The following is a 16643-nucleotide window of genomic DNA, read 5'->3' as shown; positions in this document are numbered from 1 at the left end:
CTTCAAGAGAACCTTCAAATCCACTTTTTATCAAATGAAATATTCTCACATTTAAAGATTTGGTTGACCTCAGAACTGTGCAAACAATGTACAAGGCAGCAAATAAATCTTTGCCCCACAACATTCAGAACTTGTTCCAAATAAGACCAAATACTCATGACCAGCACGCCAGTAGTAAGGACAAATGTAAAATATCACACCATTACAGTCAGAGGAGTTAGTGTGTGGAACACCTGTACAGATGAAATCAAGAAAAGTAAATCAATGCAAAAATTCACACATTAAGCAGGTGTTAAACACAGGGTGATTAGTTTATGTAAAAATGTAGTTTGTTGTTGTTTTGGTTTATGTGCTGAAAATGGTTTTATTTGTGTATGTTCAATGTGTTAGACTTGTACATAGTTAAACATATATGGATCAAATAATGTTGAATTCTGGAGATGGATTTGTAAGCAATGAAATTTGAAATAAGGGGGTAGGAACAGGAAAAGTGTAAACTTCATCCTACTCCTTTTCAAGCACACACATTATGTAGATATATACATGAAAACTTGATGATTTTTAAGTTTTGTTTTTTCTCTCTTGTTATTTCAATTATATTTGCATGTTTGAAATAATATTCTATCTATCTATCTATCATCTTTCAAGATATGTCAAAAATATCTATGATGTGATGAAATGATTTCAAGTCAGTTTTGAGTCACATTCCTGTCACAAGGTAGAAGCCTCAAGAAGTTGTTATTGGCAAAGCCACTTTTATATACCCTTTATTTAAAAAACAAAAAACAAAAGAGTAAAAAAGAGGCATAGTATTGAGGGCAACAGAAATTTCAAAATAAATAAATTGCAGTTCTATCAACACATCTTAAGTGGCCAAAATGGGCTGGATGCTGACGCTTTATTTAGTTTTACATTTTATTTATTTATTTTGCCATTTTGACTCTATGATTCTACACACAGTGTTTCTGTTTCTATTCTTAGTGTAGAAATAATTTAAAAGCCACAAGAATTTTTTACTCAGTTACAACAAAACAATCAAAGTCCATTTTTGATACCCTTCATTATTACATTGCACACATTATAACAATTGCATTTAACTGCAAGAAACATCAATAATATTTATTTTTTAAAAAGCATGATGATGTAAAATATAAAACTCTTTATTTTATTTGCATGTATCCCCAAATAGTAAAAAGACCTAATAAAACAGTCAGTAAACATTTACCAGCCTCATCCACTACCACATAATAACAGTCAATCTTACAAACAGCGTGCCTTTAATTAGTATTTTAAAATAGTCTCTTCATACAGTTTTGATCTGTAGCAAATTCATAACTTCAGAAAATAATTTAAATGATACTGTATGAAAGCAATTAGCTTGGTAGATGTTTCGGTTGGATTGGTCTGGGTACTCCAGGGCCTTGTACAGGAGGTGGTTGTTCAGGGGGGTCATGACTGTTTTCATCATCCCAGTAGTTCGTTTCTCCGTACTTGAAACTGACAGATTATGTTTAAAGTCAGAAACCAATCACACATGTTTGTTTGTGTACTGACAGCTTCAGTTTCCATTTATCTATGAGGGAAGTATGGATTTAGTTAAGTAAAAAAGTAAGTCCGTTCATACCCAGAAACTGGAGTTGAGGCAGCTGCTGGAAATGCAGGCTAGAATAAGAACACGGCAAACACAACAATGAGCAACACTAAACATCTAACAGAGTTACCTTTCCTCTTTAGGGATTAGCATTTTCACTAGAAAATAAACAAACATTGCACTTCACGTCCTTCACACAAGAAAGTACACACTCTTTAAGTTTTCAGGTTTTATGCATCAGGATATGACATATTGCATGATGTCAGCCAAAATGCAGAAACAGTGTGTGAAAAATGAACTACACCCTGTGATCCAACAGCATTTAAAATCACCTTAAACAGCAATAACGCCATGTAATCATTTTCTCTATAAGTCTCACGTGACTGTGGACAATGTTGCTTCTGTTAATTGAGTTTTGCATGCACAGCTCTCTTAAAGTCCTGGTTTAAGTCTGGACTTTGACTGGGCTCCTTTATTTTTCAGAATGTTACAAATTTGCTTTGCAAAGTTTGGTCAACTTTGCATAGCTAAGCTGTGCTGCCATGTTTTCATTTTAAAGAGAAGCGGCTTCCTTGACCAACATTGTGTTTCTGTTTGTGCCGTCATGGAATTGTTACCATTTCTCTGAGCATTGCATAGTCCGACCTTGGGATGAATTTGGGAAGACTAGCAGCTGTCTTGAATGTGTTCCACTTGTGAATCTTTTTCACTGTAGAATGATGGCCTTCATATTGTGTGGCCTTCTAACCCGTCCCAGATTAATAGACAGATCAATTAAGTTCATTTCTGATGTCTTTCCTGCTTTGCATTTTCACAATTTCTGTTCATTTGAGAATGACACAGTTTGTTCTTGTGCCTATCAGGTTGCATTTAAATCATTTTAGAACCTGTTAAGGACATTTGTAACATGCCCTAAGATGTAAAAGCCTTGGATCGACAGAGAGTGTACTTTCTTTTTACCATAACTATGAAGATAAGTGGATAAATATATTTACCCGGTTGGTGGGACGCTCAGGTGGAGGTATGGTTCTGGCACCCGTTTGAGCATTGCTGTTTGAGCCTGCATTTGTGTTTTTGGTCTGAGTCTTACGTAACCTGAAAAAAAAAAAATCAAAATGTACAACACCATATGAAAAACAAAACTATTAGTATGTACACTTAACTTGAGTTGAAGTTTACCTTTTGAGGCAAGGCTCTAAGGACTCTCTCCTAAAGATGTAAAGGAGCACCAAAATGAGAAGAACCAGAAGAGGAACCACCAAGAGGAAGAAGATCAGCAGGCCGTTTCTGAGGGAGTAGTCTTATGCAAAAAAGAGATGTTTGTTCTTTATTAAGTTCAGATGTGAATTAGGAACAATAGTGAAAATTTAATTGCACCAGGAGGGAACTTTCTAAAAGTTCTGCTTTTTATTAGATGAAAATTAATAGTGAACTATCACATTGTTTTTGATCCAGCAGACATACCCTGCATGTCGTTGGTAAAAATGAAAATTTTCCCATACAGATGATACAACAACAAATGCTACGGCAATAATGTCTCCACTAATGAGGGGATAACAGATGACTGTGTATCTAATGATTAATGATGAATTCAGATGGTCATTCAATTCAGATTGCCACACATGTGGTATTAGGGGACTTATTTGTCATAAGTCATAACTGGTGAATTAAGACGTACCTATTTGAGCAGGGCCGCTGTCTATGCTGCCACCCCACCCTGACCTGTCACAGTAGGGTGGGCCCCAGCCATTTTCACAGTGGCAGTGACCTAGGTTGTTGCAAACCTGAAATAAACATTAAAGAGTAAATATCCAGCAGGTCCTAAGTGGCTGGAATCTGAGTAAAGAAAGACAAAAAAAAAGAAGAAGAAACTTTACCCCTCGGCCATTACAGGTGGTTTTTGCATCACAGATCAAGTTGGGCAGGAGAGCAGAGGCATTCACACACTGAAAGTTCACACAGGTCTAAAAGAAAAGTAATGTTACTTACTGGTGCAGTTAGATTGAGTCATTAGCAGTTTTTTCTTATGATGTTGACAGTATTTTAGTAAAAAAAAGTGATACCGTATTTGCATTAGTTGTTGCATTTCTTTACTTTGGCATTAAAATAGTTTGCTCACCTTTCCTGTAGCACAGGGGCTGCCAGGGTTAACATAGGCTGGGTCCAGCACATCTGTGCCAAGGTTGAAGTCTGCATTAACACAAGTCTTCCCAGCAACTATTTTGATACTGACTGTGGCACCAGGAGGAGGGTTATTCACATTCACGTTGGTGCACTGCACCTTTCCACACATGGTATTTCTGTGTAACAGAGTTAAATTAAGAAAATGAATCACAGTTGCAAATGACTTAAACACTGGATGAAAAAAAAGGTAAATCTAATCGTTAACTGAAATGCTACAATTGTATCTTATCACTCAGTTACTGCCATAAGATAAAGTAATGCTACTTTTTTTTCCAAACACATTCACATATGCTTAACTGAATACATGCTGAATTTAGTGTACCAGCAAAGCTTCACATGCTCACGATGAGAGAGGAGATTCATGACATCATACTTATCAGCAATAGGTTGAAGTTAAAACCCAAGAACCACACTTTTATTTTAAAAACAAGTATAATCTACACTTCTGGTTTCTCATGTTTTTGTTCAATGAGTAAATATAATCTCACATTTAACATTTGGCAAGTAAAAGGAAATAAGTTTGTTCACAAATAATGTTGTTCCATAAGAAATCATGGCTAGATTTAAGTATCAAACCATAGTTAGGAAGGTGCTTATTTCAACCAAACATCTTTGAAAAGTGAACTCCAACAGGGCATCAAAAAATGGAAAATAAGAGGACTTAGAAAGTGCCAAATTATAAGATTAAAATTGTCCATGTTTTCATTAGATATCATTAGATATAGCTATACATCATTGTACAAAAAGATCAAAGTCTGAGGGGATGGGATTAAGATGGGAATTCTTCTCAGATTTGACCGACTTTATAAAACAAAGTCGATGTTCAACATGACTAGCGCAGTACTTTTTCAACACATGTTATCTAAAATCCTTAAATTCATGAGATGAGGAATTAATGACATCATTAGAGAGTACTTACGCTAAAGTACATTTGATGTAGTTTCCATTGCTGTTGGATCCACAGTTACCAAACCGATCTCCCTGAATATTTGCATCTTGGAAACAAATATCTGCTGCTTTTATTGCATTATCTGCCAAAAAGAGAAATAATATCCAGAAAAAAGAACAAGAAAAGTCTGAGAAGTCTTGCCTAGTGATCGTAACCACATTACTGAAAACTAAAAGCATGAAAAAAGTAATGAATTATTATTAGATGTACCTGGTGCAAACAGATGTCCGCACTGATAATCATATGTCTGGCAGCGCCCTTCATAGCAATACGCAGCATTGTTTTCACAGGGCAGACCATCCATGAGATAAAAGTCATTCGGACAGGATTCATTTCTTCCATTACAATATTCAGGAAGATCACAGGTATTGACAGAATTTCTGCATGGCGTTCCTGCAACTTTCAGCTAAAAAACAGAAGAGAGAAAAAAGTTAACTCACCCACATTTCCAAATGTTTTTTCTTGGTGCAAAAAGCACAATAATCAACCATAAAGCTAAATCCAACACATTTCAGACCTGACAGTTTTCACAACATGCTCCGTGAGCACATGCAGATCCGTGGGTAAATGTACATGTGGCAGCATTGCAGCACTTATTCGTACATTCCTGTATGAAACAGATGAAAAAAAGACAGTTATTAATTATTTAAACAAAAGATACAAAACTTCAACACCGCCAGAGCATTTTCACTCTCAGAGGCATGAAGCAGAAGTGTAATTGGGTAATTGTGCCGCAATAAGTGAAATTAATTTACAAAAAAAGGTTGCAATTCTTTGCACATTGTATTTACTTTGTAAATGTCCGTTTCCATATTTAGACATCCTGATATGATATGATATCTAATATTCCCTCTTAAGACTTGATGCAATTTAACAGATGGTACTGTTAATTCAAATTTATAAGGCATGTAAGAAAAACCTTTACATGATTACCTATTGTTAATGCTTGTTATAAAGTATTATTTTCAGTGTGTTTGACTTTACAGTACTGAGCAAAAGACTTAAGCAACCCTTTATTTCATTATAGTTTGCAAGGAAACTGGAAAATAATTGCAGTGATTTACTGAAATTTGCAAACATACATGGAACTACAGTGTTTTTGTTTTTTTCCATTTGCTGCAAATAGATTTCCAGGTCAGTCACTTCTCCCCCCCCCGCATCTGTCCAGTTTCCTCAAAGATTTGCACACTATACCAAACATGCCATGTTTTTTGGCTAATGGCTCTTTGGCAATCACCTTGATGGTGCAAAAATACAATTTATGATTGCTAAACTACGCTATTTTTGGTATTTCCTGAATATTCAAAAATTTAAGTGAAGTAGCTTAAAAAATATAATAATAAAAGAATAATAAAAGAAATGACCTTTAGATGAACTCTTAGAAAGTCTGAAAAACTATTGTTCAATAAATAAATGGAAGCAAAATATAAAGAAATGAGGGTTGGTTCAAGACTTCTGCACAGTACTATATTTGACAGTAGTACTCTACCTGTGGTTTGCCACAATCACACTGCTCCCCTTGTTCCAGTAGGCCATTGCCACACTCAGGATTGCTAATCACATTTGATGCAGCGGGCTGATTTCTCAGACACAGGCCTCCTCCTCTTAAAATCAGTGCTTCAAAATCTGCTTCACTGCACTGGCTAAAATTTGTGGCACCACTGCAAAATAACAGGATAAATCATTTATAGAAATATACAGTTGGACAGGCCTCATATAGATGTTTTTAAAAACCCTACTATAGTGAAAGGTTTCTGTTGTCAAATTCTAAATATCTATACTGATCTAAAACCTTTATATATCTTTCAGCACTGATGGTGCCATTCCAGATGTTAAAGCTGCCATTTCCATAGGCACTAACGCTCCTCTTCAGTTCAGCGCCCAGGTTTCCGAAAAAGAATTTCAAATTTTGATTCGTACAACCACAGAACAGTTTTTCACTTTGGTTCAGTTCATTTGAAATGAGCTAGTGACAGCGTTTCCAGATAACGTTTGCATACAGCTGGACCTTTACTAGTGATTGGATTCATTGTTTCCTTAAATTTGACATATCGTCCCAAATTTTCAGAATTGGAATTGTAAGGAAGGTTAAAAAAAAAAAGACTTCTACGGAAAAAACAATAAATTAAACATTTTTTGAACATTAGTGAAAACGGTATTACCTGGCACCTCCTGACATGATGCAGCTTTTTCCATTACAGGCGCAGTTCGCAGAGTCATGATTCATGCCCAGGTTATGACCCATCTCATGAGCCACCACAGTGGAGACAAAAGCCAAATTGTTGTTGCTAAACTGTAAAAAACAAACACAGGACATTAAATGGTGACATTTTAACAAAATTTATGCCCAATTTGCAGCTCCTGAATTTGAAATGAGAGTTTAAATCATCCATCCATTCGCTTCCCCTTTTCAGGGTCGCGGGGGGCACTGGAGCCTATCCCAGCTGTCATAGGGCGAGAGGAGGGGTACATCCTGGACAGGTCGCCAGTCTGTCGCAGGGCCAACACACAGGGACAGACAACCATTCGCACTCACATTTACATCTAGTGGCAATTTGGATTATCCAATTAACCTATCCCCACAAGCTGCATGTCTTTGGACGGTGGGAGGAAGCCGGAGTACCCGGAGGGAACCCACGCAAACACGGGGAGAACATGCAAACTCCACACAGAAAGACCCCGGCCTGGTGGTGGAATTGAACTCAGGACCTTCTTGCTGTGAGGCAACAGTGCTAACCACCATGCCACCGTGCTGCACCGTGAGTTTAAATCAATGATATGATAAATCATTATTCGTGTATAGCCAGAAGGAAAAAAAATGTAAATGAACTTAAAAGCATATATCAAATATATCTACAAAAAATATAATATTATATAGTACATATAGATTTCTATTAATATTAGAAATCAATTTATTGATGTAATCACTTTCTCAACTGCAATAGTAATAGCAATTGATACATGTTATACGTTATGTTGTTTGACTAATAAGAAAAGCAGTTTCCAAAAAGACTTTGTAATAATACAAAGAAAGATGCATTGTCACGGTGGTGGAGTGCATTCAAGTATAACCTGTTTGACTAGAGTAGAATGTATTCAAAGCCTGCGAGAATAAGCTGCAGTTTTTATGAATAATGTATGATTGGTATCAGTTTCTGTGTGTCAGCTGGTGTTAGAAGTTAACAGAGATGAACTAACCACATTGATTCCTCCAGAACTTGAGGCAGAGCACACTGTGCCCACAAAGGCCATACCTAATACACCTCCTGGATATGCCCCAGACTGACCACTAACAAATATGGAAAAAGGGGTAAATGTGTCAGAGAGCAGTTGATATTCTGATATTAAACATTATTGATACAACATTATGCTCAGAATAAATAAATAAACCAAAGGACAAAGACCACACGTTACTTACACAATGAGTTGTCCAATGTCATGCCTGATTTTGGGTATCAAAAAAGTCTTCCTCCACTGAACAAAATTTCCCAACACATTTCCTGCACTGCCGTCCACACTAAAAGGATTACTATCCTTAAAAATCTCCAGGCCCACCAGGACAACTCGGATGTTCAGCTGCTTGTAGTACTACAACAAAGAGGAAAATAAAACATACCAGTGTTTTAATACAGAATCTAGTTTAATTAGGCACGTTTTCTTTTACAAACTACTTAAAATCTCACCCCGTCCAGTAGATTAGCCATTTGCACCATCTCCTCTCTCACTGCTGTCGCATTGTTTTTCTTAAAAGTATACTGTCAACACAATTAATTTGTATTTAATGGCATTTACATTAACATGCTGCTCAATAGCTTTGGCACTATATTTTACAATCTAAGCACTCCAGATTTTGTGAGAAAAGTTATTTTAAAAACTATTATATGCCTGGTGACACCAGGAGTAATATGTTCATTTACTGCACCAGTTTACAAAAGCCTAGTCATTATTTCCATATCAGTGAGTTCATAGACACATATATATCTAGCTACATATATATTTACACACTCACCCTGAGATTATCCACAACCAGCACCAACTCCACATAACTGGTCTGTGGTAAATTGCGTTTTCTCTGTTAAAGCAACAAAAACCCCAATGATTTTCATGTTGTATAACCTTTTAACACTGCAAATATATGTTGAAGTAACAAATGAGCATTTAACCCGCAGCAGAGAAGTCAGGGATTGGCCAGGCTCAAAGGGTTCGTGGCTCGGCACTGAAGTAGCCTCAGTAACGACTCCACAGGTGATGGGCTCAGTCTGAACGTCCTCCAAAAGGTAGAGAAGGTGGTCATTGGTGGTGGACTGTGGCACAGGCTCCAGGCCAAAGGCCTTATTTTCAAAGAAGATCACACCCCTACAGAAAAGCATTCAAGACATTCTAAGTGACAAACGCTCTAATTCTATTCAGGGGCTTGGCATGGCAATCCTGCAGCAGGTACTATGAGCTCAGGAAACTTAGATACTATTCCTCAAAAAGGTTAAAGCAAATCATTGGCACTTATCGAGAACATTTCCCAATAACCAGAATAACTGGAAAATAATTTGAATTGTTTTAAATAGGGATAGTCAAACCTGAGACCAGAGCACGTGCTCAGCGCTACCATTGAATCCTTATAGCCTTCCACCTCCCCGTGGTAATAACAATGTACCTGAAAAAACAACAAAATGAAAACAGGTTTTAGAGTTAATGGTCAAGACCAGCCTTATAACTTAAGGTGTGTTTCAACGTACATGTTCTTTCGGATACGATGTGTTGTAGTTCCCGGCAGCGTCACGTGAATATTGAACAAAATTTGGGTGTAAGAAGTCTCTGAAAAGAAAAGATGTATATATATTTGTCTGCAGCATTAATATAAGCTTATAATGTCACTACAACCAAATTCACATACCTGTTCTTTTTTAGATGAATGACATGCTTTTGGTTGTTTATGTTGACTGCATATGACACTGTCTCATCTCCATATTTCTTAATATGTAAAGAGCATTTAAAAAAAAAAGTTCATATTAAACCATCAGCTGAAAAGATAATTCAGTCAGGTATCAGGTACTCACATCTTTTAAATGATGTTGTCTGTTGATGCTCCTAGACCCTCTATGAATCACTTGAGGATTTACAATGGAATACTTGGAAAGCTTTGATGTAAAGCCCTGGAAAGCATCTGCAATGTAAATTCAACAAGATACTATAAAAATAAAGAAGTCACTCCATGATTACATAATGCTAGTCTTCAGGAAAAGAGACATTTAAGAATACACCCAAATTAAAATGACCAGAGCAACATTTAAGCTTATTTTGCTGTACTTTCAGAAGCTAAATATGTCCTGATTAACCACACACAGCTTTTTTGCTGGACTCTCCCCCCCCTCCTTTTTTTAAGAATGAAAAATTCCAAGTTTCCGTTGTATGTCCTTTAACATCGACAGCCTACGCATTTAGTCAAGCTCAGAGGAGTCTTACCTTTGTTATCGATCCCAGAAATAAAGGAAAAAACAAAAACAGTTATTAGGATGTGATTTTTGATGATCATTTTTGAAGTCTGTAGATTGCGTCCCCGTTAGGCCCACAGAGTGCCTGCGTTGTGTCTTTGCTTCCTGCTCCTTGTCAGGTGGCTAACGATGGGTGTGGCTTTGGACAGGTGAGCGCCTTAGAAAACCGGACTTTGTTGCAGTGACAATTCAAAGCGATTTGTCAGAGGATTTTTATATGAGAAGTTTTCTTTTAAGCGTTAAAGGTTATATTTCAGTCCTACCTTACAACTTTGTCCCAAATAACTTTTCTACCAAGAGACGCCTCCGTTTGTTTGTGTTGTTAATATAAAGATTGCAATCTTTTAACAATACTTGCTGAGTGGATATTTTCGATATATTACGTCAGGGTTAAGATCTCGGAGGCTATTTGGAAGTCAGAAATTCGAGGAGCTTATGGATAAACCAACTATCATTACGTTCTTTATTTAAACAGGTTGTATCACTGAGATCAAGATTTATTTTCCCCAAGAAATACCTGTGTACAAAAGACATTTACAGTCCAAGTTCAAAAAGTAGGCAGACAAAGCACATTATTCACGTTTACAAACTAGAAGGCATGAAAAAAAGTAACTGCAGATGGATGTAATTTTAACTTTTTTTTTTTTTTTAACACAACCAGAATTTAGCTTCATATTTTTTTATGAATTCATTAATATTTTATTTTTGGTAGCTCATTTCATTGGTCAAATCCATTCTTACCAAGTTAAGTGTGACGAGAAGTGCAGCTAAAATGAGCTGTAATTAAATACCTTCCTGCCTCATTATCTTTGATCAGAATCAGGTGTTTCTCATTATCCTGCTTTGTGCACTTCCATTGATCACTTTGTATGTATTTAAGCCCACTTCTTGCTTTAGATTTTTGTTACATTATACTACTTTTGGCTACTTGAGTTGCGACTGGTTGAATTTCTGGATTCTGTTTGTATAATGGCCTTTTGGATCTTTGGCTTCACCTTAAGTACCTTTTCAGTGTACTTTGAGTCTGCATTCCAGACAACACCCAGCCAAAGGTACACCTATTTATGACAACCAAGCATTCAAGTTTCGTCACCATGAAAAGTTTTACTATGTACCATTGGCTGCAAACTGGTTGTCTTTTAAAAGCAGACTTGAGATTTACAATGGCCAAATCAAAAGAAGATCCTTTGTGAACTGCATGAAAATATACATTACAATAATGACAGAAATAATAATAGTTACTTACACAGAATTTCAAGTTCAAAAAGCTGACCTGATAAACTCTAGTCTCAATTTCAGAAGAAGGTAGGTTTATTTGGATTTCAGCAAATAAAATGGCTCGCACTATGATGCTAAATGGGTGCAAGGCAGGGCAAAGGTGACAATAAGGAGCAAAGGGTCTGATTGATCCAGTGAAATGTCTCTCTGCCTTGACTTTGGAGGCTCTCAGTGCAGAAAAGTATGCTTAAGGTTTAGAAGACGGATAAGTAATTAGAAGTCAATGTTTCAAAGTATTGAGAAAAATTAAAGTGATTGTTCAGTTTGTTTGTGTCAGAGCTATTAACCGTTTCTATCATTGATCTCAATCCACTGACCTGTGTTATTTGTCTACAAAAGCTTTTAAAATAGTGACCCCTGCTGACGGTTTCATGACAAAACTGAACCACACATCCCTTCTCCTCTATTCTTCCAAACTGAACCTTTGGCTCATACATGGCTTTCCTGAACAGGTATTAATGATAAAAAAAAAATACAAAGGAGAACATGAACCGGAACTGATAGTTTTTCTGCATTCCAACATTCCAGTTCTCCATACCAAACACTGACATTTAATTCAAGTGAAACCAGTTAGGCAGATCAGCTTGTGTATCTCCCTTTAAGGTAGATGTGAAATCAGTGAACATAAAGATATTATTGAAAGATACATTAAAAATAGGAGTTCACTTTTAATTTAGTCAACTTCCCTTGCCCCTGCACTGATTACATTTTAAGCAAAAGCATCATTTCTTCCTTAAATAACAACAAAAAAGGCAGTGTTTCCTTTCTCTGTCGAGATGATTAAGATATTTACAGTGTGTCTCAAAATGTAGAGCGACACCAGAATGAGAAAGACCAGAGGATGAACCACCAACAGGAAGAAGACCAGGAGGCTGTTCCTGAAAGAGCAGTCTGTGGTAGAGAAAGTCTTATTACTTAATGGATTAGCAACGTATATCAATAACTTTTTGTTTTGTCATGTTTTTAAATCAGATTACCAAAAATCAGTGACTTTTAATAAATAGTAACAAGTAATAGTATCAGTGCCAGAGGCTATTAAGAGGTGCACAAAGAGTTCACTTGTTGTGACCAAATTTAAACCAGATAAAGTTTTAGCTTTTTATCTGTGCAGGCATCAACTGGATAGAACATGGATGATCACACATCATAACTTGATAATTATGTTATTTCTGATCCAACACGCATATAGTTAAACTGGGAAATTTACACAAAACAGTTTCACCAAATTGCCTAGATCAGAATAAGTTACCACAACCATGTCAGTGGAGGAACGGAACAATTTATTCAACAGTAATTTGAAATACTGTGTCTCTAATGATGAATTCAAAGGACTTTGTTAGCCCAACTCAGCATTGATGATCATAGGTCTATTCAAGTCCACCTACCTGAGCAGGACCACTGTCTATGCTGCCACCGTGCCCTGACTTGTCACAATTAGGTGGGGCCCAGCCATCTTCACAGTGGCAGTGCCCTTGATCATTACATACCTGAAATAAACATTAAAAAGAGAAAGTCTGACATGTCCTAAGTGTCTGTATGAAAAAAGAAAATGCAGTTTTACCCCTTGGCTATTGCAGGTGGTATTTGCATCACAGTCCAGGTTGGGCAGGAGAGCTGAGGCATTCACACACTGAAAGTCCAGACAGGCCTGAAAAAAAATTACTTACTGCTGCAGTTAAAATGAGTCATTAGAAGATTTTCCTTCTTATAGAAACACTATTGTCATAGAAAAAGTGAAATCACATTTGCATTACTTGTTACATTTCTTTCTGTTGTCATTAGCAACGAGAGTCTGCTCACCTTTCCTTTACCACAAGGGCTGCCAGGGTTAACATAGGCTGGATCTACCACATCGGTACCAAGGTTGAAGTCTGCATTAACACAAGTCTTCCCAGCAACTATTTTGATACTGACTGTGACACCAGGAGGAGGGTTATACACATCCACATTGGCGCACTGCACCTTTCCACACATGGCATTTCTGCATCAGGAAGTCAAAGAAACAATCAACAAACATTTAAATGGTATGCCAAAGATGCCATTATTTTCTTTATTCTAATCAAAGGCTCTTTGTAATTGCACTTTTAATAAAAGTTTTCGCATTATCTCACTTGGACGGAAAGTATAGCTTATTTGAAAATCTTAATCTTGCCACAAAAAGTTTCAGCAAGCGCTGATGTGGGTTCACAATAAATGATTCAGGTAGCTAAAAGTAATCATGTAATATCATGTAATAAACTGTACACCTAGACAAGGTGCCAGTTTATCACATTGAGACAGACATTAGCTCATGCTCACATGCACATCTAGACCCAATTTAGAATCAACAGTTAACCTAATTGAGCTGTGGGAAATAAGCAGGATACCCAAGGGAGAACCAATGGAGGTACAGAGAGAGCAAACTACTTAAATTCACAACATGTTAAATTAATGATGTCTAATCATTCAAAGACAGTACTTACGCTAAAGTACATTTGATGTAGTTTCCATTGCTGTTGATTCCACAGTTACCAAACCGATCTCCCTGCATATTTGCATCTTGGAAACAAATATCTGCTGCTTTTATTGCATTATCTGCCAAAAAGAGAAATAATATCCAGAAAAAAACTAGACAAATCTGAGAATTCTTATCTTGCCTAGTGATCGTAATCACATTACTGAAAACTAAAAGCATAAAAAAGTAATAAATTATTACTGGATCTACCTGGTGCGAACAGATGTCTGCACTGATAATCATATGTCTGACAGCGTCCTTCATAGCAGTACGCAGTATTGTTTTCACAGGGTAGGCCATCCAATACATTAGCATCTTAATGAGAAAATCAACTGGTTAAATAAAATAAAATGTTAAGAAAATGTATGCAGAACAATTGTGAATGTGAACAACTGTGTTATGCATCAAGTTGGAGAAAACTACACAAATGTTAACAAAACTTTAAGTCCCAGGGCTTGTTTCGTTTATCACTTGAGTGTCATGTATCAATGTGCAGATGAAATTGTGCACACGGAAACAAGACTGAACTCAGAACACCATTTATTGCCAGTGCTCAAAGAAAAAATACAACACTTCAATAACCTAGACTAGTGATGTTACATCTGTCACTGAAACCCAGAAGCCTGTGTCAAGCAAAGGGGGCGTGTTCAAATGACGTCCCTGTCAAGGCCTGTAATGTTCTTCAGAATATCACGTGACTAAAGATAAATGAGTCATGACATGAATACATCACAAGGTGATTTGAGCGTTTGAAAAGACATGGGAATTTAGTTTTTGCGTGAATTGGATCTGAGGCGATTATATATATATATATATATATATATATATATATATCAATTGATACATTATTACATATCCAGTGGTATGTAGCCTATGCATTATCTCAGCAGGGCTGCTGTACATTGAATGGCCAGCACATATCAGGAGGCAAAGCAGAACATAAAACATGCAACGTGAGGGACTGTCAAAATAAAACAGGAACCAAACCACAGACATTCCAATTTACAGTAACATAGGGAAAATGTGAACAAACAATGAGAGCACACACACTTTGAAGACAGGACACAGAGGCTGGACAGGAAGAGGGGGAAAAAGCCGAGACTAGAACGGAAGACATGGGGCACAACTGTAGGGACAGACAGGGATACAATATAAGCAAAGCAGAACAGAACTAGATAAGAAACAAAACTATAGATTGTTAATAAATAAATAAAAACAGGAAATGGGAAAACAACAAAAAACGCAAAAAAACTGGGACCAAAACGCAGGGATCCTAACACTGAAGGAGGAACTAGAAAGCTACTTCCAGTTATCAGGAGAAGGAGTACAAAACTAGCCTGACTCCAGATGAAGTAGAGTTGTTTATACCTGAGACCAGAGCATGTGCTAACTGCTACAAGTGAATTCTTATATCCTTCCACTTCTCCGTGGTAATAGCAATGCACCTGGGAAATGCAAAGAAAAAAACAGGTTTTAGAACTAGTCTTCAGATCCAGCCTTACAAATGAGTTTGAGCTTAAACTTACTTGATTTGCTGGATATGATGTGTCGTAGTTACCGGTGGCATCACGCAAATACTGAACAAAATTTGAGTGTAAGAAGTCTCTGAATGGAAGAGAAAAAAAAATTATTCTAAAGCACAAAAAAGGAACTTACATTAATATCTGTGTGGCCTAATTCTGCACATACCTGTTCTTTTTCAGATGAAGGACGTGCTTTTTATTGTCTATAGTGATTGCATATGACAAGGTCTCATCTCCATATTTCTAAATGTATACAAAAAATGTTAAATGTTCCATATTAGACCATCTGCTGAAAAGATGATTAGGTCAGGTATCAGGTACCCACCTCTTTTGAATGTCGTGGACTGTTAATGCTCCTAGACCATCTGTGAATCATCTGAGGATTTACAATGGAATACTTGGAAACCCCATGGAAAACATCTGGAAGGTAAATTCAGTAAGATACTATAAATACTGAGAAGTACTCATTTATAATCTCATTATCACTTATCAGTAAAAGGTCTTTTAAATGCCAACACCCAAAACACAATCAGATTTCTGCGATCCAATCCTTTTAAATGAGAAAGAATTAAGTATACACTATAGAGCAAACAAAACTCTTAGTCAGAGTAATAATGAAAATACAAATGAACAACAATATGTAGCAATTGTCGTTATGAGTGTACAAAAAAAGTTCAGCAGACAAACAACACAACATTTAGCCCATCTCAAATGTGATGTATCCAGGTCTCGTGCCTGTTGAGTCTACTGAGTGTCTTTTATGCTTAATTCGAGGCAAACCAAAGTAGGTCTACCTGTTTTTTGCTTGCTTGTAATAAGGAACCTCCTTTGACGGGAAAAACAGGTATGATAAATTTAGGCGGAAAATAACAGCAATTTAAAAATATTTGTCATACAACAGGTATGCATTGGTGCACCTATTTAATTTTAATTATATGTGTGGACTTTTAAGACAGGTGTGTGTAGAGCTGTTGAATGGAATGAGCTCCCAAATACGCCTCAAATATGTGAAACACTTACGTAACATGATAAAAATAACGATTTTCTCTGTTTCTATAAAACAATGCTGTAAACCACGTCGGTAGTATCGTGTGATGGGTGTGATGCAACAAGAGCAGGTTAGACTTCCGGCCTT

The 16643-nt window shown here is 36.7% G+C and overlaps 1 protein-coding gene and 1 non-coding gene across 2 annotated transcripts; both read right to left on the bottom strand.

The window, feature by feature from the left end:
* Positions 1–13: 13 nt before the first annotated feature.
* zgc:174164 (uncharacterized protein LOC570656 homolog) lies at positions 14–10430 on the bottom strand. The gene is made up of 22 exons (XM_005919542.3): positions 10185–10430; positions 9779–9885; positions 9616–9692; positions 9458–9536; positions 9299–9375; positions 8888–9080; positions 8734–8796; positions 8408–8479; positions 8143–8312; positions 7923–8013; positions 6887–7017; positions 6214–6385; positions 5242–5331; positions 4935–5130; positions 4695–4806; positions 3711–3891; positions 3469–3555; positions 3270–3375; positions 2771–2891; positions 2587–2686; positions 1625–1662; positions 14–1497 (listed from the first exon to the last, which is right to left on the bottom strand). Exons 1-22 carry the CDS (start codon positions 10252–10254, stop codon positions 1374–1376), a joined length of 2457 nt encoding a protein of 818 aa, XP_005919604.1. The 5' UTR covers positions 10255–10430; the 3' UTR covers positions 14–1373.
* Positions 10431–10878: 448 nt separating this feature from the next.
* Positions 10879–16630, bottom strand: LOC102298488. Its single transcript, XR_006054280.1, has 9 exons — positions 15834–16630; positions 15675–15751; positions 15512–15590; positions 15354–15430; positions 14196–14300; positions 13954–14065; positions 13292–13472; positions 13053–13139; positions 10879–12978 (listed from the first exon to the last, which is right to left on the bottom strand). It is a non-coding gene; the product is annotated as an uncharacterized LOC102298488 (transcript).
* Between the last annotated feature and the right edge of the window lie 13 nt (positions 16631–16643).

The sequence above is a fragment of the Haplochromis burtoni genome, unplaced genomic scaffold, assembly GCF_018398535.1.
Source record: "Haplochromis burtoni strain Fernald_Lab_line unplaced genomic scaffold, NCSU_Asbu1 Contig_37, whole genome shotgun sequence".
Lineage (NCBI taxonomy): Eukaryota > Metazoa > Chordata > Actinopteri > Cichliformes > Cichlidae > Haplochromis > Haplochromis burtoni.
This window is presented reverse-complemented; position numbering and strand designations above follow the sequence as displayed.